At 43.4% G+C, this 26,743-nt stretch overlaps 1 protein-coding gene across 1 annotated transcript in view; it reads right to left on the bottom strand.

Moving 5' to 3' along the window:
* LOC311128219 (protein kinase C-binding protein NELL1-like) overlaps window positions 1-26,743 on the bottom strand; it is a gene marked incomplete at both ends in the record, with an annotated part of 560,800 nt that overhangs the window by 265,053 nt on the left and 269,004 nt on the right. The window contains 3 exons of the mRNA XM_084160253.1: window positions 4,803-4,937; window positions 11,716-11,798; window positions 12,884-12,956. Coding sequence (XP_084016379.1) covers window positions 4,803-4,937; window positions 11,716-11,798; window positions 12,884-12,956 — 291 coding nt within the window. The remainder of the gene's footprint in view (window positions 1-4,802; window positions 4,938-11,715; window positions 11,799-12,883; window positions 12,957-26,743) is intronic.

Below are 26,743 nucleotides of genomic sequence, written 5' to 3' on the forward strand. Positions count from 1 at the left end.
ATACAACCTATATTTATCTGTTTATCTATTTTCCCTTTAATACTTCAACTATTTGCACATGTTTACAACATTGCAAATAATATAACATTTGAAATGTCTATATTCTTTTACAATTTTTGTGAGTGTAATGTTTACTGTTCATTTTGATTGTTTATTTCCCTTGTTTATTTCCCTTTTGTTTCTTCTCTATTTCACTTGCTTTGGCAATGTAAACATATGTTTGACATTCCAATAAAGCCTGAATTTAATTTAATTTAATTGAGAGAGAGAGAGAGAGAGAGAGAGAGAGAGAACAAGCGAGAGCTGAGATGAGATAGAGAGAGAGAGAGAGCGAGAGAGAGGGAAAGAGCAAACAAGAGAGAGGCTTATACTGTATACCCTGAGGCAGGTATTGTACCTGTGTTCAATATTAGGTTATATCCTATTTTAGTATATTACATCATATTACATTATCTCATTATATCATATTGAACCCTATTACATTGTCCTTGTTGTGGACACAATTAAGCTCATTAGCTTTTGCGACGAAATAGAGAAAGAATGAGAGAAAGAGAAGGGAGAAGAAATACTAAATATATATATATTGTTATTTATTGTTTACTGTTCCTAATTATCATTATTTGTGACTTGTTTCAGGAAACTAGGTGTATGTTGCTTCACAGGAGTGCCATTGGAAAGTTTTTTTATCATTTTGATCAAAATGCGTTTTTTGGCAGAAATGCATTCTGGAACATAATTAATAACAAACTTGCATGCAATACAATTGTTAAATTACGAGCCTAGTTGGCTTAGCCACAGAAAAAGACACCAACCTTGGTCTGCCATGTAGCCCACTTCTGTCTATAATATGAGCTGGTCAATATGTGTAGGTAATCCTTTCTAACAAGCTTTTTTGAAAGATATCATGTAGTAGAACTGCATAAGTGTTGCTCTCCACTTTCTGGAGGACCGAGTTTTGAAATCAGTGGAATTAGAGTATGATAGCTAAGGAGATGGAGAAAATTCTGGCATTTGATTGCAAATATGCAGACGGAGTCAAAAAGAGAACACACAGAATGCTGTTGTGTAAAAAAACCCTGTCTAAGGGCAACCATGGCATCCGTGACAGAGAGGGAGAAGAGTTAATCCATGTATACGGGTAAGAGAGTCTAGCTAGCTACGTTTTCAGATATTACACATTTCTAATTCTGTCAGAAAGTCGTTTTCATTTAAAGTTAAAGTGTACTCTAAGCTAGGTTGCTAACGATAGCTGGCTGGCTAGCTAGCTAACGTTATGTATATGATCTGTGTAGTAATATTATTCGTATCTCAGAGCCATTTGCATTGCTAGTTATAGCCTAATGTTAGCTAGCTAACATTGAACCTGGTTGGTTAGCTTCCTGCATATTCATGCAGGGTAGTAACGATATGAGTTGGGATTATGGTTAATTGTTTAGCTAGCTAGCTACATGTCTAAACAAGACTCCACTATAAAAGTACAGTGAGGGAAAAAAGTATTTGATCCCCTGCTGATATTGTATGTTTGCCCACTGACAAAGAAATGATCAGTCTATAATTTTAATGGTAGGTTTATTTGAACAGTGAGAGACAGAATAACAACAAAAAAAATCAAGAAAAACGCATGTCCAAAATGTTATAAATTGATTTGCATTTTTATGAGGGAAATAAGTAGAAATAATTCTGTCTCCCAGGTGTCTTTTATACAGGTAACGAGCTGAGATTAGGAGCACACTCTTAAAGGGAATGCTCCTAATCTTAGCTTGTTACGTGTATAAAAGAAACCTGTCCACAGAAGCCATCAATCAATCAGATTCCAAACTCTCCACCATGGCCAAGACCAAAGAGCTCTCCAAGGATGTCAGGGACAAGATTGTAGACCTACACAAGGCTGGAATGGGCTACAAGACCATCGCCAAGCAGCTTGGTGAGAAGGTGACAACAGTTGGTGCGATTATTCGCAAATAGAAGACAACAGAACTGTCAATCTCCCTCGGCCTGGGGCTCCATGCAAGATCTCACCTCGTGGAGTTGTAATGATCATGAGAACGGTGAGGAATCAGCCCAGAACTACACGGGAGGATCTTGTCAACGATCTCAAGGAAGCTGGGACCATAGTCACCAAGAAAACAATTGGTAACACAGTACGCCGTGAAGGACTGAAATCCTGCAGCACCCGCAATGTCCCCCTGCTCAAGAAAGCACATATACAGGCCCGTCTGAAGTTTGCCAATGAACATCTGAATGATTCAGAGGAGAACTGGGTGAAAGTGTTGTGGTCAGATGAGACCAAAATGGAGATCTTTGGCATCAACTCAACTCGACTTGTTTGGATTTGGAGGAATGCTGCCTATGACCCCAAGACTACCATCCCCACCGTCAAACATGAAGGTGGAAACAGTATGCTTTGGGGGTGTTTTTCTGCTAAGAGGACAGGACAACTTAACCGCATTAAAGGGACGATGCACGGGGCCATGTACCGTCAAATCTTGGGTGAGAACCTCCTTCTCTCAGCCAGGGCATTGACATTGGGTCATGGATGGGTATTCCAGCATGACAATGACCCAAAACACACGGCCAAGGCAACAAAGGAGTGGCTCAAGAAGAAGCACATTAAGGTCCTTGAGTGGCCTAGCCAGTCTCCAGACCTTAATCCCATAGAAAATCTGTGGAGGGAGTTGAAGGTTTGAGTTACCAAACGTCAGCCTCGAAACCTTAATGACTTGGAGAAGATCTGCAAAGAGGAGTGGGACAAAATCCCTCCTGAGATGTGTGCAAACCTGGTGGCCAACTACAAGAAACGTCTGACCTCTGTGATTGCCAACAAGGGTTTTGCCACCAAGTACTAAGTCATGTTTTGCAGAGGGGTCAAATACTTATTTCCCTCATTAAAATGCAAATCAATTTATAACATTTTTGACATTAGTTTTTCTGGATTTCTTTTTGTTCTTCTGTCTCTCACTGTTCAAATTAACCTACCATTAAAATTATAGACTGATTATTTCTTTGTTAGTGGGCAAACGTACAAAATCAGCAGGGGATCAAATACTTTTTTCCCCTCACTGTAACTATTTCAATAGAATGTTTATGATGTCACTGCGACAACTGTCGATAGACGTAGCTGGTACATTTCCTCTGGCTATCTACTCCGATTTCAGAGCACTCTCGTCCGAGTGTGCCAGAGCGCAGAATAACTGACGAATTTACGAACGCTCAACCCCCGTTGAATATGGCCGGTGTCCGTAAACGTTGGCAAAAGCACATTTGCAGTCACCAATGCTCTGGATAACATAAAAACAGCCCAACCAGCTCTACTAGGGTGAGTAAAATGGTCAGAGTGAGCTGTTCTCTCATTTTTGTCTGGAAGTAACTAGCAAGCTAACCAACGTCTTGACTGCTTGACTGCTGTTGCTAGGTCAGAACGCTCGGATCAACCCTACTCCTCGGCCAGAGCGTCCAGTGTGCGCTCTGAATGCACTGAGAAAGAAACGCTCTGAATTTACGAACGGACAATCTGACAACGCTCTGAGTTTACGAATGACCAGAGCACACTCTGGCACTCCAGTTTGTATTTACGAACACACCCGTAGTATAAGCTAGCCTTTAGTCTTGAAATGTTTGGTTGTTTAGTACATAGCCTCACATGTGAATCCTTAAAGAGATGGGTGGGGCTAAATCTTCAGAGGGTGTGAACGATGCTGAATGGGTGTAGACAAAGAAGAGCTCTCCAGTAGGTACCGAAACATTCAAAAGTGAGGAATTACAAAAGCAAGGAAGTTGGGCCATATGTTTATAAAGAAAGAAGTAAAGATGACAGGACAGTTTTGAGTAGAACATCAGCAGTTTGAAGAATAGCTGAGTGGAATATGTTACTGTCATTGTAGTCATCAAGTCAGGAAAAAATAGTAATCTCATTATTGTTTACATTTCAAACCAAACTCCAATTTGTTTACAACAGACCCAACAACAAAGCATGGCAATTCCCACTTAGTTACCCTGGTCTGTATTAGGCCACCACTTTTCAGCTATCGTGAAAACCACTAAAGTTCTAAAGTGTTCTCTTAGCAATGGCAATCAAAGATGTGGTAACATTAAACGAATAAAACGTGTTGAACGGAACCTTGAACAAGTTCAACAGAACTTTGAACGTGTCACTTAATCTAGTCCTACTCTCAGCTGGTGTGGTGGCTTTAGTTTCTTCATTGAGCGGTAGCAGTGGGATCTCACAGAGATCTCATTTGTAGCCCTGTTTTTACCTGATATTTTCATAAAAGTACAAACACATGAAGTGAGAGGTATATACACATGATTCAACTTTATTTAAAGCATGATTAACCCGAAGCAGGACGGAGTCATGACTTAAAACACCAAAGCAAGGCTTCTAGCTCAGGCTAGCTAGTGTTAGCATATTACCTTCAAAGTTGCAAAGAAAATAAGAAACGTAAAATTGGAAGCCTTTATCCAGTTTGCTACGTGGTGTCGTACTGGATGTCCGGACGACCCTCCATATATCATTAACAGATACTTTAGGCAACTCCAGCAAACACCTTGTAAACTTCTTCTCTGCCATCATAACGGTCTACTGTCACTGTCTAATATTTTTTTCCGGTAACCGGAAAACCTCAAACTTCCTTACACCAATGCGGAAGTGATGCGTGCATAGAGCCTATTGAAACATTGTACATGTTTAAATGTTTTTTTATTTTGTAAATTGAACTGAATTGAATATCACAAAAATATACAAATTGACTAGTGTGAGGTGAAAGTATTGACTTTTGTATCTGTGTGAGGGGTGGGATGCCCACCATGCAGCCGCAGTTCCTGCAGTTCTCTGGCTCCACCCACAGCTCCTTGTCTCTGTAGACCACACCGTTGGCACTGCACGTCCTCTCACAGCGGCAGCCCTCCAGCTGGGTCAGCCTGGACTCTGCGTAGTTCAGCTGGACACTCACACACAAGCACGCACACACACACACAGACACACACACACACACACAGATAAATACACATCATCATCCATTTAAATATCGCAGCACTATAGTCCAATTCAACCAGTAAGAAGAGCAAGAGGACAAAAAATGCAAAAGCAACCAGCTACACATAGAAATGGACATTGGTGTGTGTTTAGCCCCCAGTGTTTTCTAGTCGTCCTACACTCTAAACAATTCTGGGTTGTTTGGATGACCCAACTGCTCGGTTGCATGCATTGGGTCACTTAGCTGGGATGTTTTCTTTAAAAAGAGCAAGATTGGGTTATTGATGCTGGGTTATTGATGCTGGGTTATTGAGATATGACCCAGCGGCTCAGATCAGAAGATTGAAGGCTGGGCTTAGTCGGAGCGTGGCTTTCAGATTGTTATTTTTGGCCACCCGTGAGAGTAAATGTAATTCCGGTTCATCAGTTATGTTGTATAGTTATTACATGCTAAGGTTGAACACTGACACTTTTGTAGCTTTAATGAGGCTTACACATGTGTATGAGTTCTTTAAGAGCTTTTGCATATCTCAATGTTGGGATAGCTACCATTTTGTTACATTATGTAAATAATAATGTTATTAATTTTATATTAAAATATGTAATGTGCATAAATATTGAAGGGAAATATACATTTGTACTGTACAAAGTTAACATAAACATTTCCTCTCACTGGTGGCCAAAAATAACTATCTGAAAGCCACGCCCCTAATAGGTCATGTCTCCTGAAAATAAGCTATGGAATACCTTAAAAAAGACACAGCTGCTGGGTGAATACAAACCCAACTGATGGTTGTCTGGGTAATCCAAACAACACAACATGTTGGGTTATTCATGCGAACCAACTGGCTTGGTCAAAATAACCCACTGTGGGTTCTGTCCAATATTTACCCAGCGCCAACATTTTTTGGAGTGTACCCTCAGCATATACCACACACACACACACACACACACACACACACACACACACACACACACACACACCCTCAATGCTTAAGAGAGGATATGCTCCATTGATTTAGGCTGGGTCCCAAAAATGGGCCCTTGTCAAAAGTAGTGCACTAAAAAGGGAATATGGTGCCATTTGGGACACAGACACACATCTTTTGCATTTATTTATTAGGGATCCCCATTAGATGCAGCCGAGGCAGCAGCTACTCTTCCTGGGGCCCAAACACATTAAGGCATTTACATCACACATAAAACAAAATATAAAACAGTACATCATATAACATTGTTACATCATATATCTACTATACAAAATGTACAACAATATTACAATGTACGTGTGTGTAGAGTGTGTGTGCTAGCGTGTGTGTGCGTATGCGTGTCTGTGTGTTCTTCACAGTCCCCGCTGTTCCATAAGATGTATTTTTATCTGTTTTTTAAATCTGATTCTACTGCTTGCATCAGTTACCTGATGTGGAATAGAGTCCCATGTAGTCATGGCTCTATGTAGTACAGTGTGCCTCCCATAGTCTGTTCTGGACTTAGGGATTGTGAAGAGACCTCTGGTGGCAGGTATGTTGGGGTATACAGTACATTACCAAGCATTTCACACATATTATCCAGATACTCTGTAGCTCAGCTGGTAGAGCACGGCGCTTGTAACGCTAAGGTAGTGGGTTCGATCCCCGGGACCACCCATACACAAAAAAATAAATAATAATAATAATAAATAAATGTATGCACGCATGACTGTAAGTCGCTTTGGATAAAAGCGTCTGCTAAATGGCATATTTATTTATTATATTTTACTGACTGTAAGCACTTAGTGGTCTATAGCAGCTTCCTTTAAGAATGGGCTTTAGGTCAGGCAGATGAACCTGTAGTCATATGTGACTAGTTTCAGGAAACTAGGCATATTCGCGTGTCACTACTTCACAGGAAAGGCATTTGAACGTAATTTTATTTTTTTTATCAAAATGCGTTTTTTGGCAGAAATGCCTTCTGGAACTTGTGAACTTTCATGTTCCCTAAAAAACATACATGTATGCCATCTGTAAATACGAATACAATAGTTAATTTACGAGACTAGTTTGTTTAGCCATGGAAAAAGACACAAACCTTCCCGCTAGTCATGATTGGCTGAGATAATGGATGGGCTGGACATGCCGAGAGATGAGTTCGGATTTGTCTGCCATGTAGCATGCTTCTGTCTGTAGGTAATCCGTTCTAAAGCGGCTTTTTGGAAAGATATCACAAAGAACAGCACAAGTGTTGCTAAGGCTCTCCACTTTCTGGAGGACCGAGTTTTGAAATCAGTGGAATGCCCAGTGGAAGCAGAGTATGATAGCTAAGGAGATGGAGAAAATTCAGGCGTTTGATTGCAAATGCGCAGGGATTCGATAAGAGAACACAGAAGGCTGTTGTATAAAACACCTGTCTGGATTACAACCATGGCATCCGTGAAAGAGAGGGAGAAGCGTTCATCCATGTATACAGGGAAGAGAGTCTAGCTAGCTACATTTTCAGATAATAATAATAATTTAGTCAGAAAGTCAATTTTATTGCAAGTTACAGCATACTGTTAGCTAGCTGGCTGACTGGCTCACTAGCTATCGTTACATGTATGATCTGTATAGTAATATTATTTTTTTCTTAGAGCCATTTGCATTGCTAGTTATAGCCTATTGATAGCTAGATAGCTAACATTGAACCTAGCTAGTTGTTTAGTTTTAGCTACCTGTTGATTCATGCAGGGTAGTAATGTTATGAGTTGGGATTATGGTTCATTGTTTAGCTAGCTAGCTATCTACACGCCTAAACAAAAGACTCCACTATGCAAGTAACCATTTCCCCGGAGCACGGCGGCAGCGGAATATAAACTAGCTGTAAAATGATAGAGAGCTCTGTGTGTAAAATTTGAAATACCGGGTGTCGTCGAGGCTTTCAATTTCATCTACAGAGTCCAATATTTTGAAAACGCAATTTCAAAAGAATATGGTGATGCTTAAAGGCCAATTTCAGTATTTTCAAATCTAATCAAATCAAATGTTATTGGTCACATACAGATATTTATCAGATGTTATTGCGGGTGTAGCGAAATGCTTGTGTTCCTAGCTCCAACAGTGCAGTAGCATCAAACAATTCACAACAATACACAAATCTAAAAGTAAAATAATGGAATTAAGAAATATATAAATATTAGGATGAGCAATGTCAGAGTGGCATTGACTAAATACAGTAGAATAGAAAACAGTATATACATATGAGATGAGTAAAGCAGTATGTAAACATTATTAAAGTGACTAGTGTTCCATTATTAAAGTGGCCAGTTATTCCATGTCTATGTATATAGGGCAGCAGCCTCTAAGGTGCAGGGTTGAGTAGCTGGGTGGTACCCTGCTAGTGATGGCTATTTAACAGTCTGATGGCCTTGAGATGGAAGCAGTTTTCAGTCTCTCGGTCCCAGCTTTGATGCATCTGTACTGATCTCGCCTTCTGGATGATAGCAGGGTGAACAGGCTGTGGCTCGGGTGGTTGATGTCCTTGATTATCTTTATACCACCCTCTGGAGAGCCCCGCGGTTGCGGGCAGTGCAGTTGCCGTACCAGTCGGTGATACAGCACGACAGTATGCTCTCAACTGTGCATCTGTAAACATTTCTGAGGGTCTTAGGGGCCAAGCCGAATTTCTTCAGCCTCCTGAGGTTAAAGTGGCGCTGTTGAGCCTTCTTCACCACACTGTCTGTGCGGGTGGACCATTTCAGATTGTCAGTGATGTATACACCGAGGAACTTGAAGCTTTCCACCTTCTCCACTGCGGTCACGTCGATGTGGATAGGAGCGTGCTCCCTCTGCTGTTTCCTGAAGTCCACGATCAGCTCCTTCGTTTTGTTGATGTTGAGAGAGAGGTTATTTTACAACTTGATGTTAGATAGTTCCTCCATAGACTTAGGGTGAGGAACTAGTTTAAGTTAAGTTTTTAAAATACTGATCTTCCTCTTTCACGGGACCACTACAGGCTGGCTTTGCCAGCACCATAGCACCAGCATCATAGCGGCACAATGGGACATACCAATCATCTATGTATTTGTGTGTGTGTCTGTGTCTGTGTGTGTGTGTGTGTGTGCGTGTGCGTGTGCGTGTGCGTGTGTGTGTACGTGTGCGTGTGTGTGTGTGTGTGTGTGTGTGTGCATGCGTGCGTGCATGCGTTCGTAGCATACGTGCATGCGTTCGTACTCCGGGAAAATATGATGAAGACGTACGAAAATACACTACAGTATACTCAGGGCATGATATGACATGCTACAAGATTGTCGAAAAGTGTGTGTCATCCATTTCATGTCATCAACAGAACAAAACATGCATATAGGCTCTGACTAAGCTCATCTGCAACCTCTTCTATCTCTCTCTCTCACACACAGACACACACACACTGCCACTGCTAATTCATGCATGGAACAGCTAGTCTCAGCGCACACTCCCTGACACTGCATATTATACAGCCAGCCGGGTACAAAGAGGTTAGCAATTATTCATCCACAACCTCCATCACATTCTTCCCTTCCACCCCTCTATCCATCCCTCCCTCCCTCCCTCGTTCACAGCCACGCGGGGAGGAAAGTGCCACTTCTACCCGCTGCGTTGCTGTATAAGCAGGGAGGTCAGACAGGCTGTGCCCCAAATGCCCCCCTATTCCCTATACAGTGAGGGAAAAAAGTATTTGATCCCCTGCTGATTTTGTACGTTTGCCCACTGACAAAGACATGATCAGTCTATAATTTTAATGTTAGGTTTCTTTAAACAGTGAGAGACAGAATAACAAAAAAAATCATTTAAAAAATGTTATAAATTGATTTGCATTTTAATGAGGGAAATAAGTATTTGACCCCTCTTTAAAACATGACTTAGTACTTGGTGGCAAAACCCTTGCTGGCAATCACAGAGGTCAGACGTTTCTTGTAGTTGGCCACCAGGTTTGCACACATCTCAGGAGGGATTTTGTCCCACTCCTCTTTGCAGATCTTCTCCAAGTCATTAAGGTTTCAAGGCTGATGTTTGGCAACTCAAACCTTCAGCTCCCTCCACAGATTTTCTATGGGATTAAGGTCTGGAGACTGGCTAGGCCACTCCAGGACCTTAATGTGCTTCTTCTTGAGCCACTCCTTTGTTACCTTGGCCATGTGTTTTGGGTCATTGTCGTGCTGGAATACCTATCCACAAGCCATTTTCAATGCCCTGGCTGAGGGAAGGAGGTTCTCACCCAAGATTTGACGGTACATGGCCCCGTCCATTGTCTCTTTGTTGCGGTGAAGTTGTCCTGTCCCCTTCGCAGAAAAACACCCCCAAAGCTTAATATTTCCACCTCCATGTTTGACGGTGGGGAGGGTGTTCTTGGGGTCATAGGCAGCATTCCTCCTCCTCCAAACACGGCGAGTTGAGTTGATGCCAAAGAGCTCAATTTTGGTCTCATCTGACCACAACACTTTCACTGAGTTCTCCTCTGAATCATTCAGATGTTCATTGGCAAACTTCAAACGGGCCTGTATATGTGCTTTCTTGAGCAGGGGGACCTTGCGGGCGCTGCAGGATTTCAGTCCTTCACGGCGTAGTGTGTTACCAATTGTTTTCTTGGTGACTATGGTCCCAGCTGCCTTGAGATCATTGACAAGATCTTCCCGTGTAGTTCTGGGCTGATTCTTTACCGTTCTCATGATCATTGCAACTCCACAAGGTGAGATCTTGCATGGAGCCCCAGGCCGAGGGAGAATGACCGTTATTTTGTGTTTCTTCCATTTGCGAATAATCGCACCAACTGTTGTCACCTTCTCACCAAGCTGCTTGGCGATGGTCTTGTAGCCCATTCCAGCCTTGTGTAGGTCTACAATCTTGTCCCTGACATCCTTGGAGAGCTCTTTGGTCTTGGCCATTGTGGAGAGTTTGGAATCTGATTGATTGATTGCTTCTGTGGACAGGTGTCTTTTATACAGATAACAAGCTGAGATTAGGAGCACTCCCTTTAAGAGTGTGCTCCTAATCTCAGCTCGTTACCTGTATAAAAGACACCTGGGAGACAGAAATCTTTCTGATTGAGAGGGGGTCAAATACTTATATTCCTCATTAAAATGCAAATCAATTTATAACATTTTTTACATGCGTTTTTCTGGATTTTTTTGTTGTTAATCTGTCTCTCACTGTTCAAATAAACCTACCATTAAAATTATAGACTGATCATTTCTTTGTCAGTGGGCAAACGTACAAAATCAGCAGGGGATCAAATACTTTTTTCCCTCACTGTATAGTGCACTACTTTTGACTAGAACCCTATTGTCCCTAGTCAAAATAGGGAATAGGGTGCCAATTGGGATTTTGGTCTATTAAAATGAAGGAGGAGGCGGTTATTTACAGTGGGATGACTCCAATCCCAGGGCTGGCTGGTGGGTTGTCCTTGCTTCACACACACACACACACACACACATACACGGACACATGAGCACACACACACATGTACACGCACACACACACATACACAGACACACATGGTTGGGGGTCGTGCTGAGAGGAACATAATGCTCTGCACCTGTTAGTGTCCCGCAGGGCCAAGATGGCTGCGATTTAATGACACCACTGTGACCTCCAATCATACCTACCCTGTGTGTGTGTGTGTTGTATGACCTCTGACTAAGATCTCTCAGGTACAATGTTGGGACATAAAGCATCACACCACATCACATATAAGGTCATTTGTTTGAGGTTAGAGGTCAAAATGCAATTATTTTAATGGGTGGTCACTCTCACCTTCAGGGTCATCTTGGCCAGCAGCTCCTGAAGGTCCATGATGCCTTGCACCAGGCTCAGGAAATCACTGCATGTCGGACAGGCTCAACAGGAGAAAATGAGGGACAAAGAAAGACAGGAGTGGGAGATGGGATAAAAGAGTAAAGGGCAAGAGAAAAAGGAAGGAGGTAGAGGATGCAATAGAAGAGAAAAAGAGAAGAGAAAAAGAGGAGGTACATTTATACACATTTTACCAAAACATTGTTGCTCAAAATATAAGTATATTTTATAACCAAAGCTAGAGAAAATTGAGTGACTGAACTCATTGGAAGGCTCTGTTTTTAGAGGATTGTGGGTAATTATTTATTTTTTAACTTAATGATTATTTTACACAATGTTGTATGCATGTTTGAAGAAAGAAACGTATACTTCTATATTAATATTAAGCTTCTCGGGTGTGGCGCGAGCGCTGGTTCACACAAGTATCGATGAGTGGAGCGACAGACTATGATTACATGCCAGTAGCATCGCCATAAGGGCACAACACAAGCCCTGTATCTTCATTTGTTTGACAATAAACAGGAGGGAGGGAGAGAAAGAGAGAGGGAGGGAGGAAGAAAGAGGGAGGGAGGTTTGAATATTGAATTTAAATGACAGAGATAAGACAAAGGGAAAAAGGTGTATGTGTGCGTGTGTGCGGGTGTGCGGGTGTGTGTGCATGTGCGTGAGTGTGTGCGTGCGGTGAGTGTGTAGGTGTGAGAGAAAGAGAGAAAGAAAGAGAGATAAGACTGAAAGAGGGAATGAGTGAGAGAAAGAGGGAGAGAGAGAACAGAGATGGAGTTCCGCTGACTTGTTCAGTGATAAGGGATTAGTAAGAGTAACAGAGACGGGAGTATAGATAATGAGACATTACAGGATGCCATCTCCACTGTATCTCAGTATCTCTTCACTTTTCAGACAAAATTAAGTAGAGGAATAACCTGTCCTGTGTCCTCAACAAGAAGCTAATCATACCGAGCCTGTAATCATAAAGTACATCTGAGTAGGAGTGCTGATGTAAGATCAGGTCTCCCCTGCCCATGCAATTGTATTCATTACTATCTAAAAGGCTAAACTGATGGTAGAGTTGCACTCTTACTTTTATAAATAAGGGCCCAGAGCTAAGGGTAATAACAGTTACTTTACTTACTGCGATTGAGGTTGGGACATTGTGTGATGTAGCCGTTTTGAGCAAAAATGAATTTGACATCCTGAATGGTACCCTGTGGGGAAGATGAGAAAGAAAAAAGGAGAGAAAGAGAGAGAGAGAGAGCGAGAGAGAGAGAGAGAGAGAGAAGAGAGAAAAATATCAACATTGAAGGGCTGATAATGACCAATAAGCAACTGCATGGGTCTAACTGGTGGTGACAGTGGCTCAGTGCATGACAGCCATCAGTAGAGTGTCAATCACTCTCATGGGGGGGATTGGAAGTGTTTGCGTGTGTTTGTGTGTGCGTGTAATCGTTGAAATGCTGTAACACAGAATTAAACAATTAATAAAAGTGCCATGATGATAGTGACTGCCCATTACTGCTTATCACTTATTAACCATAATTTATTCACATTACTTTAATAAAATATTTGTTTTATTTGATGACACGATTATTTAATTCCAAGTCATCATCTCATCTCTATAGAGCTGCTGCCTATGCTGTCTGACAAAATCACTATTTTAGTAGTTCTTCAAAGTAAATAAGGCATACTTTTATGACTGCTGAACAACAACAATCAATCATTTAGATCATGTATTTTCAGGCTCTCAAAGCAACTGCTTTCTATCAAATCAAATCAAATCAAATCAAATTGTATTTGTCACATTTGACGAGTACAACAGGTGTAGACCTTACAGTGAAATGATTACTTAAAACCCTTAACCAACAATGCAGTTTTAAGAAAAATAAGTGTTAAGAAAGCATTTACTTAAATGTACTGAAGTAAAAAATAAACACTGCCTGGTATAGAGGTTTTGGAAGGCAGGAAGCTTGGCCCCAATGATGTACTGGGCCGTACGCACTACCCTCTGTAGTGCCTTGCGGGGTGGAGGCCGAGCAGTTGCCATACCAGGCGGTGATGCAACAAGTCAGGATGCTCTCGATGGTGTAGCTGTAGAATCTTTTGAGGATCTGAGGACCCATGCCAAATCTTTTTAGTCTCTTGAGGGGGAATAGGCTTTGTCGTGCCCTCTTCACGACTGTCTTGATGTGTTTGGACCATGATCATTTGTTGGTGATGTGGACACAAGGAGAATGGGGGCGTGCTCGGTCCTCCTTTTCCTGTAGTCCACAATCATCTCCTTTGTCTTTATCACGTTGAGGGAGAGGTTGTTATCCTGGCACCACATGGCCAGGTCTCTGACCTCCTCCCTATAGGCTGTCTCATCGTTGTCGGTGATCAGGCCTACCACTGTTGTGTCATTGGCAAGCTTAATGATGGTGTTGGAGCTGTGCTTTGCCATTCAGTCATGGGCGAACAGAGAGTACAGGAGGGGACTGAGCACGCACCCCTGAGGGGCCCCCGTGTTGAGGATCAGCTTGGCAGATGTATTGTTACCTACCTTTACCACCTGGGGGCGGCCCGTCAGGAAGTCCAGGATCCAGTTGCAGAGGGTGGTGTTTAGTCCCAAGGTCATTTGCTTAGTGATGAGCTTTGAGGGCACTATGGTGTTGAACGCTGAGCTGTAGTCAATGAATAGCATTCTCACATAGGTGTTCCTTTTGTCCAGGTGGGAAAGGGCAGTGTGGAGTGCAATAGAGATTGCATCATCTGTGGATCTGTTGGGGCGGTATGCAAATTGGAGTGGGTCTAGGGTTTCTGGGATAATGGTGTTGATTTGAGACATGACCAGCCTTTCAAAGCACTTCATGGTTACAGATGTGAGTGCTACGGGTCGGTAGTCATTTAGGAATGTTACCTTTGTGTTCTTGGGCACAGGGACTATGGTGGTCTGCTTGAAACATGTTGGTATTACAGACTCAGCCAGGGACAGGTTGGAAATGTCAGTGAAGACACTTGCCATTTGTTCAGCGCATGGTCGGAGTACAGGTCCTGGTAATCCGTCTGGCCCTGCGGCCTTGTGAATGTTGACCTGTTTAAAGGTCTTACTGTGAGCTGATGCTCTCATACATTCTTCACTGTTGCTTGCCTCAAAGTGAACATAGAAGTTATTTAGCTCGTCCGGTAGGCTCGTGTCACTGGGTAGCTCGCCCTCTCGATCATGCGCTCTCTCTTCTCTGTTCTCTAGTGTACACAGGCGGTCAGTCTCCATGTCTGCTCCGCACAGACGGGACAAGTTTAAGCGGTTGTGCAATGGCTTATGGTCATTGTAGTTAATTACCACATTTTCTGCCTAAACTAGGTAGAATATTGGCCTGTTGGAAACTACAACTCCCTATTACATAGCACAGTTCACGCTTGGTCTAATTTATCTCTACAGAAACTGCACATTGAGGTCCAGAACAAAAAATAATTAAATTAAATTCCAATAATTTAACCGATGTCGGTGAATTATTTGTTTAAAAACCAAAAAATAAACGAAATGTTGGTTAATCGCTCAGCACTAGTGTGTGCATTTGTGCGTGTGTGCGGAGGCGCTGCAGTTCGTGTGTGTGTGTCAGTCACTGTGATGGTCCAACGTGGTTTCAGAGCAGTTCGTACTATTCTTTATCTACATCCGAGACACTCCATTTATACTGAACAAAAATATAAACGGAACATGCAACAATTTCAATGATTTTACTGTGTTACAGGAAATCAGTCAATTGAAATAAATAAATTAGGCCCTAATCTTTGGATTTCACATGACTGGGCAGGGGTGCAGCCATGGGTTGGCCTGGGAGGGCATAGGCCCACCCACTGGGGAGCCAGGCCCATCCAAACAGAATGAGTTTTTCCCCACAAAAGGACTTCACTACAGACATAAATACTCCTCAGTTTCATCAGCTGTCCGGGTGGCTGGTCTCAGACAATCCTGCAGGTGAAGAAGCCGAATGTGGAGGTCCTGGGCTGGCATGGTTACATGTGGTCTGCGGTTGTGAAGCCAGTTGGACATACTGCCAAATTCTCTAAAATGATGTTGTAGGCGGCTTATGGTAGAGAAATTAACATTCAATTCTCTGGCAAAAGCTCTGGTGGACATTCCTGCAGTCAGCATGCCAAGTGTATGCTCCCTCAAAACTTCTGTGGCATTGTGTTGTGTGACAAAACTGCACATTTTAGAGTGGCCTTTTGTTGTCCCCAGCACAAGGTGCACCTTTGTAATGATCATGCTGTTTACTCAGCTTCTTAAAATGCCAAACCTGTCAGGTGGATGGATTGCGTTGGTAGAAGAGAAATGCTCACTATCAGGGATGTAAGCACATTTCTGCACACAATTTGAGAGAAATAAGCTTTTTGTGCGTCTGGAAATTTCTGGCCTCTTTTATTTCAGCTCATGAAATATGGGACCAACACTTTACATGTTGCGTTTATATTTTTGTTCAGTATAGTATGATACATGTATGTTACGTTTCGTATGGTATGGTATGTATTAATTCGTGGATGTCCATCATCCATTTAGTATGATATTTTCCGAATTACAATTCGTATGATATGTTACAAATTGCTATTAGTACAATATGTTACAAGTTGTAATTCATACAATATGTTACGAATTTGCTAAATGTATGATATGTTACGAATTCCAATTTGTTGTGGCTAACGTTAGCTAGCTCTATGGGTTAGGGGTTAACGTTAGGGTTAAAATTAGGAGTTAGGTTAAAGGGTTAGGGGAAGGGTTAGCTAACATGCTAAGTAGTTGCAAAGTATCTAAAAAGTAGTAACTAAGTAGTTGCAAAGTTGCTAATTAGCTTAAATGCTGAAGTTGTCCATGATGAGATTCAAACTCGCAACCTTTGGGTTGCTAGATGTTTGCGTTATGCGCTCACCCATCCACCCCGACCAACCACCCTCCTTTTGTTTTTGACTTAAGTAACCTTCTATCTTATGTATCCATAACAAACGTAACATATCATACTAATTTGAGTGTCCCGGATTTACATTTACTATGCTAGTCTATGAGACCAGTCTGGATGGTCAGACTTACCCAAAGCAGCATGCCATTGAAAACAAGGGGAAAATACCCAGCATATTGGAACAATTAAAGTCTGTTCATAGTGACAGAGAAGAGGACAGTCTATTTTCATATTGAGTTTGCAAGGCATTTTGTCAAACCCAAAAAAACTCATTTTAATTCTATATCTCAAGCCGAGTTCTGTGTATCTCTTTGTGTGTCACTATATTTGTGATATTCATTTACACTGCATCCATTAAGCCTGGATGAGAGCAACACCTGTGTCACTTTAGAGAAAGACCCCAGAGAGGAGAGATGAGCAACAGAGTAGATCACAAACACGCACACGCACACACGCACACTACTGGCTATGCTCAACTCTGGTTTTGTTGCAGGCACACACACACAAAAACACGCACACCACAGTGAATAATCAGCCAATATCAGTGAAGAGTACGGAATGGAAGTGAAAGTGTTTGGCCAGTGATGTGGCTGTCTGTCTCTTGGGAGTTTATGGGAGTCCTGACCATGCATTGCCTCTATTGATCAGCAGGTAATACAGCCTGAAGCGAGGGAGGGAGGGAGGGAGAGAGGGGAAAGGGGAGATGTATGGAAGAGAGAGCGAGAAAGAGAGAGAGAGTAATAAAAGTGGCCTCCCTGTGAATAGATGTTTTGTTTGCTTTGATTATAAAAAAATGTTTTATTGTTCACCTGGTAAAGTAACGTTGGACGGAGTAATGTGAATGCAAATATGTTATTAGTTATTGGTGGTTTGTGGATAGACTTTAATATATGCCATGATTTAATATGAAGAAAAAAAAATATATATATATATGCACTCACTAACTGTAAGTCGCTCTGGATAAGAGTGTCTGATAAATGACTAAAAAAATGTAGTCCGCGGGTGAAGGAGAGTCGTGCTCGCTGGGCTATATACAGTGAGGGAAAAAAGTATTTGATCCCCTGCTGATTTTGTACGTTTGCCCACTGACAAAGAAATGATCAGTCTATAATTTTAGTGGTAGGTTTATTTGAACAGTGAGAGACAGAATAACAACCAAAAAATCCAGAAGAACGCATGTAAAAAAATGTATAAATTGATTTGCATTTTAATGAGGGAAATAAGTATTTGACCCCCTCTCAATCAGAAAGATTTCTGGCTCCCAAGTGTCTTTATTTATTTTATTTTTTTGTCATTTAGCAGACGCTCTTATCCAGAGCGACTTACAGTTAGTGAGTGCATACATTATTTTTATCATACTGGCCCCCCGTGGGAATCAAACCCACAACCCTGGCATTGCAAACGCCATGTTCTACCAACTGAGCTACATCCCTGCCGGCCATTCCCTCCCCTACCCTGGGCCAATTGTGCGCCGCCCCATGGGTCTCCCGGTCACGGCCGGCTACGACAGAGCCTGGATTCGAACCAGGATCTCTAGTGGCACAGCTAGCACTGCGATGCAGTTCCTTAGACCACTGCACCACTCGGAACGAGCTGAGATTAGGAGCACACTCTTAAAGGGAACTTGTTACCTGTATAAAAAACACCTGTCCACAGAAGCAATCAATCAATCAGATTCCAAACTCTCCACCATGGCCAAGACCAAAGAGCTCTCCAAGGATGTCAGGGACAAGATTGTAGACCTACACAAGGCTGGAATGGGCTACAAGACCATCGCCAAGCAGCTTGGTGAGAAGGTGACAACAGTTGGTGTGATTATTCGCAAATGGAAGAAACACAAAATAACGGTCGATCTCCCTCGGACTGGGGCTCCATGCAAGATCTCACCTCTTGGAGTTGCAATGATCATGAGAACAGTGAAGAATCAGCCCAGAACTACACGAGAGGATCTTGTCAATGATCTCAAGGCAGCTGGGACCATAGTCACCAAGAAAACAATTGGTAACACACTACGCCGTGAAGGACTGAAATCCTGCAGCGCCCGCAAGGTCCCCCTGTTCAAGAAAGCACATATACAGGCCCGTCTGAAGTTTGCCAATGAACATCTGAATGATTCAGAGGAGAACTCAGTGAAAGTGTTGTGGTCAGATGAGACCAAAATCGAGCTCTTTGGCATCAACTCAACTCGCCGTGTTTGGAGGAGGAGGAATGCTGCCTATGACCCTAAGAACACCATCCCCACCGTCAAACATGGAGGTGGAAACATTATGCTTTGGGGGTGTTTTTCTGCGAAGGGGACAGGACAACTTCACCGCATCAAAGGGACGATGGACGGGGTCATGTACCGTCAAATCTTGGGTGAGAACCTCCTTCCCTCAGCCAGGGCATTGAAAATGGGTTGTGGATGGGTATTCCAGCATGACAATGACCCAAAACACACGGCCAAGGCAACAAAGGAGTGGCTCAAGAAGAAGCACATTAAGGTCCTGGTCTGGCCTTGCCAGTCTCCAGACCTTAATCCCATAGAAAATCTGTGGAGGGAGCTGAAGGTTCGAGTTGCCAAACTTGAGCCTTGAAACCTTAATGACTTGGAGAAGATCTGCAAAGAGGAGTGGAACTACAAGAAACGTCTGACCTCTGTGATTGCCAACAAGGGTTTTGCCACCAAGTACCAAGTCATGTTTTCCAGAGGGGTCAAATACTTATTTCCCTCATTAAAATGCAAATCAATTTATAACATTTTTGACATGCATTTTTCTGGATTTTGTTGTTGTTATTCTGTCTCTCACTGTTCAAATAAACCTACCATTAAAATTATAGACTAATCATTTCTTTGTCAGTGGGCAAACGTACTGTCACGATCGTTGACACATGATGAAGCGGACCAAGGCGCAGCGTTGAAGGTGAACATATTATTTATTTAGAATGATCACACGATCAAAACAACAACGATAACGTGACGTCTACGGTATAACACAAACCAAATCAGAACAAGATCCCACAAAGAATAGCTGAAAACAGCCTACCTAAGTATGGCTCCCAATCAGAGACAACGAGCAACAGCTGCCTCTGATTGGGAACCACCCTGACCAACATAGATCTATATGATCTAGAACAAACCCCAAAACATAGAAAACACAACATAGAAACTACCCCGAGAAACTAAACATAGAAAATCCACACCCTGGCTCAACATTTCAGAGTCCCCAGAGCCAGGGCGTGACAGTACCCCCCCCAAAAGGCGCGGACTCCGACCGCGCCAACAGAACACCACAGGGGAGGGACCGGGTGGGCACTCCGCCTTGGCGGCGGATCCGGCTCTGGGCACGATCCCCACTCCCTCTCTAACCCCCCACAGTACCCCTGGTCCGGTCTGGCCCTGCTGGCCGGAGCTGGACTGACCACTGGTGGAGCGGATTGCTCTAGCTCCGACGTGAAGCATCTGACCGGTGCCGGACCAGCCACCGGTGGAACAGGCACGGGCCGTGCCGGACTGACGACGCACACCACTGGCTTGGTGTGGGGAGCAGGAGCGGGCCGAGCCGGGCTGTCGAAGCGCACCCCTGACTTGGTGCGGGGAACAGGCACGGGCCGTGCCGGACTGACGACGCACACCACTGGCTTGGTGTGGGGAGCAGGAGCTGGCCGAGCCGGGCTGTCGAAGCGCACCCCTGACTTGGTGCGGGGAACAGGCACGGGCCGTGCCGGACTGACGACGCACACCACTGGCTTGGTGTGGGGAGCAGGAGCGGGCCGAGCCGGGCTGTCGAAGCGCACCCCTGACTTGGTGCGGGGAGCAGGAACGGGCCGAGCCGGACTGACGACGCACACCACTGGCTTGGTGTGGGGAGCAGGAGCGGGCCGAGCCGGGCTGTCGAAGCGCACCCCTGACTTGGTGCGGGGAGCAGGAACGGGCCGAGCCGGGCTGACGAAGCGCACCACTGACATGGTGCGAGTGGCAGGAACAGGCCGGACCGTACTGGGAACACACACCACTGGCCCTACGTGGGGATCAGGAACAGGCCGGACCGGACTGGAAACACACGCCAGTACCTCTCGCCGTGCCTCTACAACCTCCTTCCCCCTGGTGACCAGTGACTCCCGTAACCTGGCGTCCTCCTGCTGCCCCGTCGTCCACGGCGTTAGCCCCCCCCTAAAAAATGTATGGGCTTCACTCCTACCCGTGGCCAAGGCCTCCATCCCTCTTGCCAGACTCGCACTCATCTCCTCCCACGTCCATCCTCTCTCCTCGTCACGCTGCTTGATCCAGTCAAGGTGGGATCTTCTGTCACGATCGTTGACACATGATGAAGCGGACCAAGGCGCAGCGTTGAAGGTGAACATATTATTTATTTAGAATGATCACACGATCAAAACAACAACGATAACGTGACGTCTACGGTATAACACAAACCAAATCAGAACAAGATCCCACAAAGAATAGCTGAAAACAGCCTACCTAAGTATGGCTCCCAATCAGAGACAACGAGCAACAGCTGCCTCTGATTGGGAACCACCCTGACCAACATAGATCTATATGATCTAGAACAAACCCCAAAACATAGAAAACACAACATAGAAGCTACCCCGAGAAACTAAACATAGAAAATCCACACCCTGGCTCAACATTTCAGAGTCCCCAGAGCCAGGGCGTGACACGTACAAAATCAGCAGGGGATCAAATACTTTTTTCCCTCACTGTAGAGATGTAATGTACGCAGTGGGATATTTGAAGCAGAGGTCTAAATAGTTGAATCGGAAAAGTTATTTGACCATTTCTAATTATTATTACTCAATTCTATAGTTTGCGTAACACCAGTAATTTATGCAAACAGTTAATGAATTCTAAAACGATAATCTGTTTCTGTTACGTTGAACAGTAGATGGCAGGTAGTTTTGACTATTACGCTGATGGGGCAGCACCAACTTTTTGAAGGTTCTAGATTTGTTAATCAACAGGTTTATATTTTTAACTAAATCAATGCAACAGGTTGCAGTGATTAGATTACCGGAAAGGGGTTATGGGTTTGTTTATTTTAAAAGGTGTTTATTCCCTAATGTGTCTTGAGTAGGATTCTTTCTTCCAGGATTGATGGAAGTTCCCTACAGTATGTATGTTAAGGGAGATGTAGGAGACCACGTCTCAAACAACCTTTTAATAGATGCTTGGGATCAAATATCACTGATTCCTTACGCTGAGAAATTGACTATATTTGCGACAGGAAAAATTATTACATTTAGTGGGGTTGGAGAATCCTTGCGAGAGTCAAAGACAGTGGATTCTAAAAGGTGACATTAAAATTGGCAGTATGTATGGGCGACAGAATGAATGATGGTTACAAATAGTCAAACGTTGTATCACGCTGCATTAAACATTCGCTGAAGGGTGCGAATTTGAGAGTTATGTGTTATACTGAATTGTTATGGGTGTAGAATGACGAGAACACTGATAGGCCAGACCATCATCCCTTTGTAAACTATTTTGGTAGAGAGGGGCCACAAGGCATGTGGGAAAGTACAACCAGCGAAACAAGAGATACACATATTTGGGGGTTTCGATTTTGGAAGTTACAAAGCATATTAAACGTGATCGAGTAGGAGCAATGCGACCCTGGAAAAACCTAGGGGTTTTAATCACTTGAGACTGTATTTCGTTTGATTCTACACTAGATTATGGAATTGACAAAACGGTGGAGGAATCACGAGTAATGTTCTTGAGGGTTTTCTGAGTTAAATGAAACAGAAATGTAGACCAGTAAATTCAATGGAAAATACAAATTTCGAATTTGAATTCTTTGGACTGGTTAAGAGTTAGCAAAATGGAAACTAACGAAATGTGCACTTTTTCTTCCAGGAGAATGGGGGTAGTGATTTTCTCTTTCTTTGAAATGTTTCCCGTGACTATTGTCTTGGGAGAGTGATTAATGAAATTAAGTATAAAGGTATCCAGATTAGGTCATAAAAGGGAGCTACTCAATTTAATAAGGCCTGGCCATTTTTGTTGCTTTTTACCATGTGGTTTTCGAATAACCACACACAATCCACCTATTATGAAATGTTAGTTGTGTAGGGTTTTTATTTTTATTTTATGGGGGTTTCACGGGTTAGAAATGATATATCTTAAAGTGGCACACACATGGAATTTTCAGAGGTTTTTATTTTCTGAGTGAGTTTTAAGTAAACACGTGATTTCTTTTGAAAAGAACAGTACTAAGGACTTACTGTACACTTGGGATACAAAATGTATGAAATGTTTTGACTGTTGTTAATGATTAGTCTACTATAGAATTAAACACTTATTTGAAAGATTTGAATGACCTCTGACCTCTGTTCTGACTTTCTGGTGAGGCCTGATCACCCTCACTAGAGACCTTAGAAACATTGAGTGAGATTTAAATGTAATATGTAAACACTGATAATTATGAAGGTGTTTATAGTTCATAGCCATATTTGTGATTCGGACCATGACAAGGACAGAGAGAGAGCCCTGAATGAGGGACATTTGTCAATCTTACTATTTCCCTCAATTACCTTTTGGGATACAATTAAGTTAAGATATTATCAAAGGTTGTCATTCTAGTTTCATTTATTATTTTGGTTTAACAGGCAATGTTGTTGTTAAATTTTTCAAACACATGAATCACGATTTGAGTCATGTGTCCAAAGAGGGGAATTACTGGTCCCTTGGGGCATTTGGTAAATATGCAAATTGTATTAAGAATATGAGCAGTAGTAATGAATGTGTTATGGGTTAGATGGAATGTGTTATGTGCAAATATATTTGTGGCCAGAGACAAAGTACAAAGGGGGCCTGTCTCTGAAACTAGTGGTCTACAACAAGCTGCAAGTATGTGCACTTCCTAATCTCAGGGCTTCTCCTGACTCATGAGAAGACATGGTACAGTCTCACCTAACAATGTTCTTAAGACTTTCTTCCCACGGGTGAAGGCTTCTCTGCCCAACCTAGCATGAGAATCTGAGCATTATCTGTGCCCTGGAGACTATGTGGCAGTCAAAGACTACAGAAGAAAGAGCTGGAAAGACCCTAGGTGGAGGGACCCATACCAGGTGTTGCTGACTACCTCGATGATGGTAAAAGTGTCAAAGACAGATACCTGGATCAATGTGTCCCAATGTAGGAGAGTTCAAACCCCAGAAGAGGAAGATGGCACCGCCATTGGGTAGCATTGTTTTATTTTGTGTCTTTCTGTGTCTGTGTGTCTTTGCAGTAGTGACTCCAAGCTTCCCTATTGGTACGCTGCCAGAAGGACACTCTCCGCAGACCGATGTCGATGGATTGAGAGGGACTCTGCCTGATCCGGAGACCCTAGTGACGGAAGAAGGTCCCGAGCCAAAGAGACCATACATCATCACCCAGGCAGCACCGACAGCTGTACGGATAGAGTGGAGCTCGACCTGGTATCATCAAAACCACTGCACCAGAGTACCACGAGGAAACCGACGACCTAGAGATGAGGGAGCTGAGGATGCTGGAGCTGGCCAGAATCAGGAGATGGGGGAGGATGGCAATGGGAATGCTACGTGCTCTGGCTGATTCCCTCAGCGGAGGGACAGACCTCCAAGAACATCCAAGACATTCAAGATTATACAAGACCTCCAAGAATTTCAAGATCTTCCAGACATTCAAGACGCACCTGACTTCCCCACCATTGATTTCTGTGTCTTTGTCTAGTTCCCCTAACATAAATTGATATCTAACTTGCTGATCCTGTGACTCTGCAGGTGAGGTTGACAGGGTGATAAGAATTAGAAAATGGTGTTAAGAATAATTGGTAAAACATAATAATTTGTCATATAGTCAATGCTTATATGGATTTCTTGGATTGGAAATTAACTCAACTAAACTGTTATGATATGTCCTCTCTCGAGGTTACTACAGATGGTGTCTTGATGCATAGTAGGGATAATTCGGTCAAGAACGGTGTGAACCTCAATAAAAATAAAAAATAAACTCTAACCAGCTGAAGAGGAGCAACAAAGGCGTTGAATGGGGTCCTGTCCAGAACCACTTCTACCAAGAGACCTGAATCAGAACTAGCATCCAATCGAAGCTATCAACTGCCTTTTCTCTCATGCCTTTTCTCTCAGGAGTGTGACAGGAGTCAATGTGGAGTGGGCATGAAGAGAGATCTGTTCAAATACAACATATATTATATATTATATTATATATATATATATATATATATATATATATATACACTGCTCAAAAAAATAAAGGGAACACTTAAACAACACAATGTAACTCCAAGTCAATCACACTTCTGTGAAATCAAACTGTCCACTTAGGAAGCAACACTGATTGACAATACATTTCACATGCTGTTGTGCAAATGGAATAGACAACAGGTGGAAATTATAGGCAATTAGTAAGACACCTCCAATAAAGGACAGGTTTTGCAGGTGGTGACCACAGACCACTTCTCAGTTCCTATGCTTCCTGGCTGATGTTTTGGTCACTTTTGAATGCTGGCGGTGCTTTCACTCTAGTGGTAGCATGAGACGGAGTCTACAACCCACACAAGTGGCTCAGGTAGTGCAGCTCATCCAGGATGGCACATCAATGCGAGCTGTGGCAAGAAGGTTTGCTGTGTCTGTCAGCGTAGTGTCCAGAGCATGGAGGCGCTACCAGGAGACAGGCCAGTACATCAGGAGACGTGGAGGAGGCCGTAGGAGGGCAAAAACCCAGCAGCAGGACTGCTAACTCCGCCTTTGTGCAAGGAGGAGCAGGAGGACCACTGCCAGAGCCCTGCAAAATGACCTCAAGCAGGCCACAAATGTGCATGTGTCTGCTCAAACGGTCAGAAACAGACTCCATGAGGGTGGTATGAGGGCCCGACGTCCACAGGTGGGGGTTGTGCTTACAGCCCAACACCGTGCAGGACGTTTGGCATTTGCCAGAGAACACCAATATTGGCAAATTCGCCACTGGCGCCCTGTGCTCTTCACAGATGAAAGCAGGTTCACACTGAGCACATGTGACAGACGTGACAAAGTCTGGAGACGCCATGGAGAACGTTCTGCTGCCTGCAACATCCTCCAGCATGACCGGTTTGGCGGTGGGTCAGTCATGGTATGGGGTGGCATTTCTTTGGGGGGCCGCACAGCCCTCCATGTGCTCGCCAGAGGTAGCCTGACTGCCATTAGGTACCGAGATGAGATCCTCAGACCCCTTGTGAGACCATATGCTGGTGCGGTTGGCCCTGGGTTCCTCCTAATACAAGACAATGCTGGACCTCATGTGGCTGGAGTGTGTCAGCAGTTCCTGCAAGAGGAAGGCATTGATGCTATGGACTGGCCCGCCCGTTCCCCAGACCTGAATCCAATTGAGCACATCTGGGACATCATGTCTTGTTCCATCCACCAATGCCACGTTGCACCACAGACTGTCCAGGAGTTGGCGGATGCTTTAGTCCAGGTCTGGGAGGAGATCCCTCAGGAGACCGCCACCTCATCAGGAGCATGCCCAGACATTGTAGGGAGGTCATACAGGCACGTTGAGGCCACACACACTACTGAGCCTCATTTTGACTTGTTTTAAGGACATTACATCAAAGTTAGATCAGCCTGTAGTGTGGTTTTCCACTTTAATTTTGAGTGTGACTCCAAATCCAGACCTCCATGGGTTGATACATTTGATTTCCATTGATAATTTTTGTGTGATTTTGTTGTCAGCACATTCAACTATGTAAAGAAAAAAGTATTTAATAAGATTATTTCATTCATTCAGATCTAGGATGTGTTATTTTAGTGTTCCCTTAATTTTTTTGAGCAGTGTATTATATTATACATTATATTATATATTATAGTCATTTAGCAGACACTCTTATCCAGAGCGACTTACAGTTAGTGAGTGCATACATTTTTATTTATTTTCATACTGGTCCCCTGTGGGAAACGAACCAACAACCCTGGCGTTGCAAGCGCCATGCTCTACCAACTGAGCTACACGGTATGCATCTCTCATGATGCTGGTATACTGGTTGGAAAATGGACAAAACATAATGGGGGTAGAAGTGGTAGCGGCTCAGGTCAGACATTGA

This window comes from Coregonus lavaretus (genome assembly GCF_964263955.1).
Source record: "Coregonus lavaretus genome assembly, chromosome: 4".
Lineage (NCBI taxonomy): Eukaryota > Metazoa > Chordata > Actinopteri > Salmoniformes > Salmonidae > Coregonus > Coregonus lavaretus.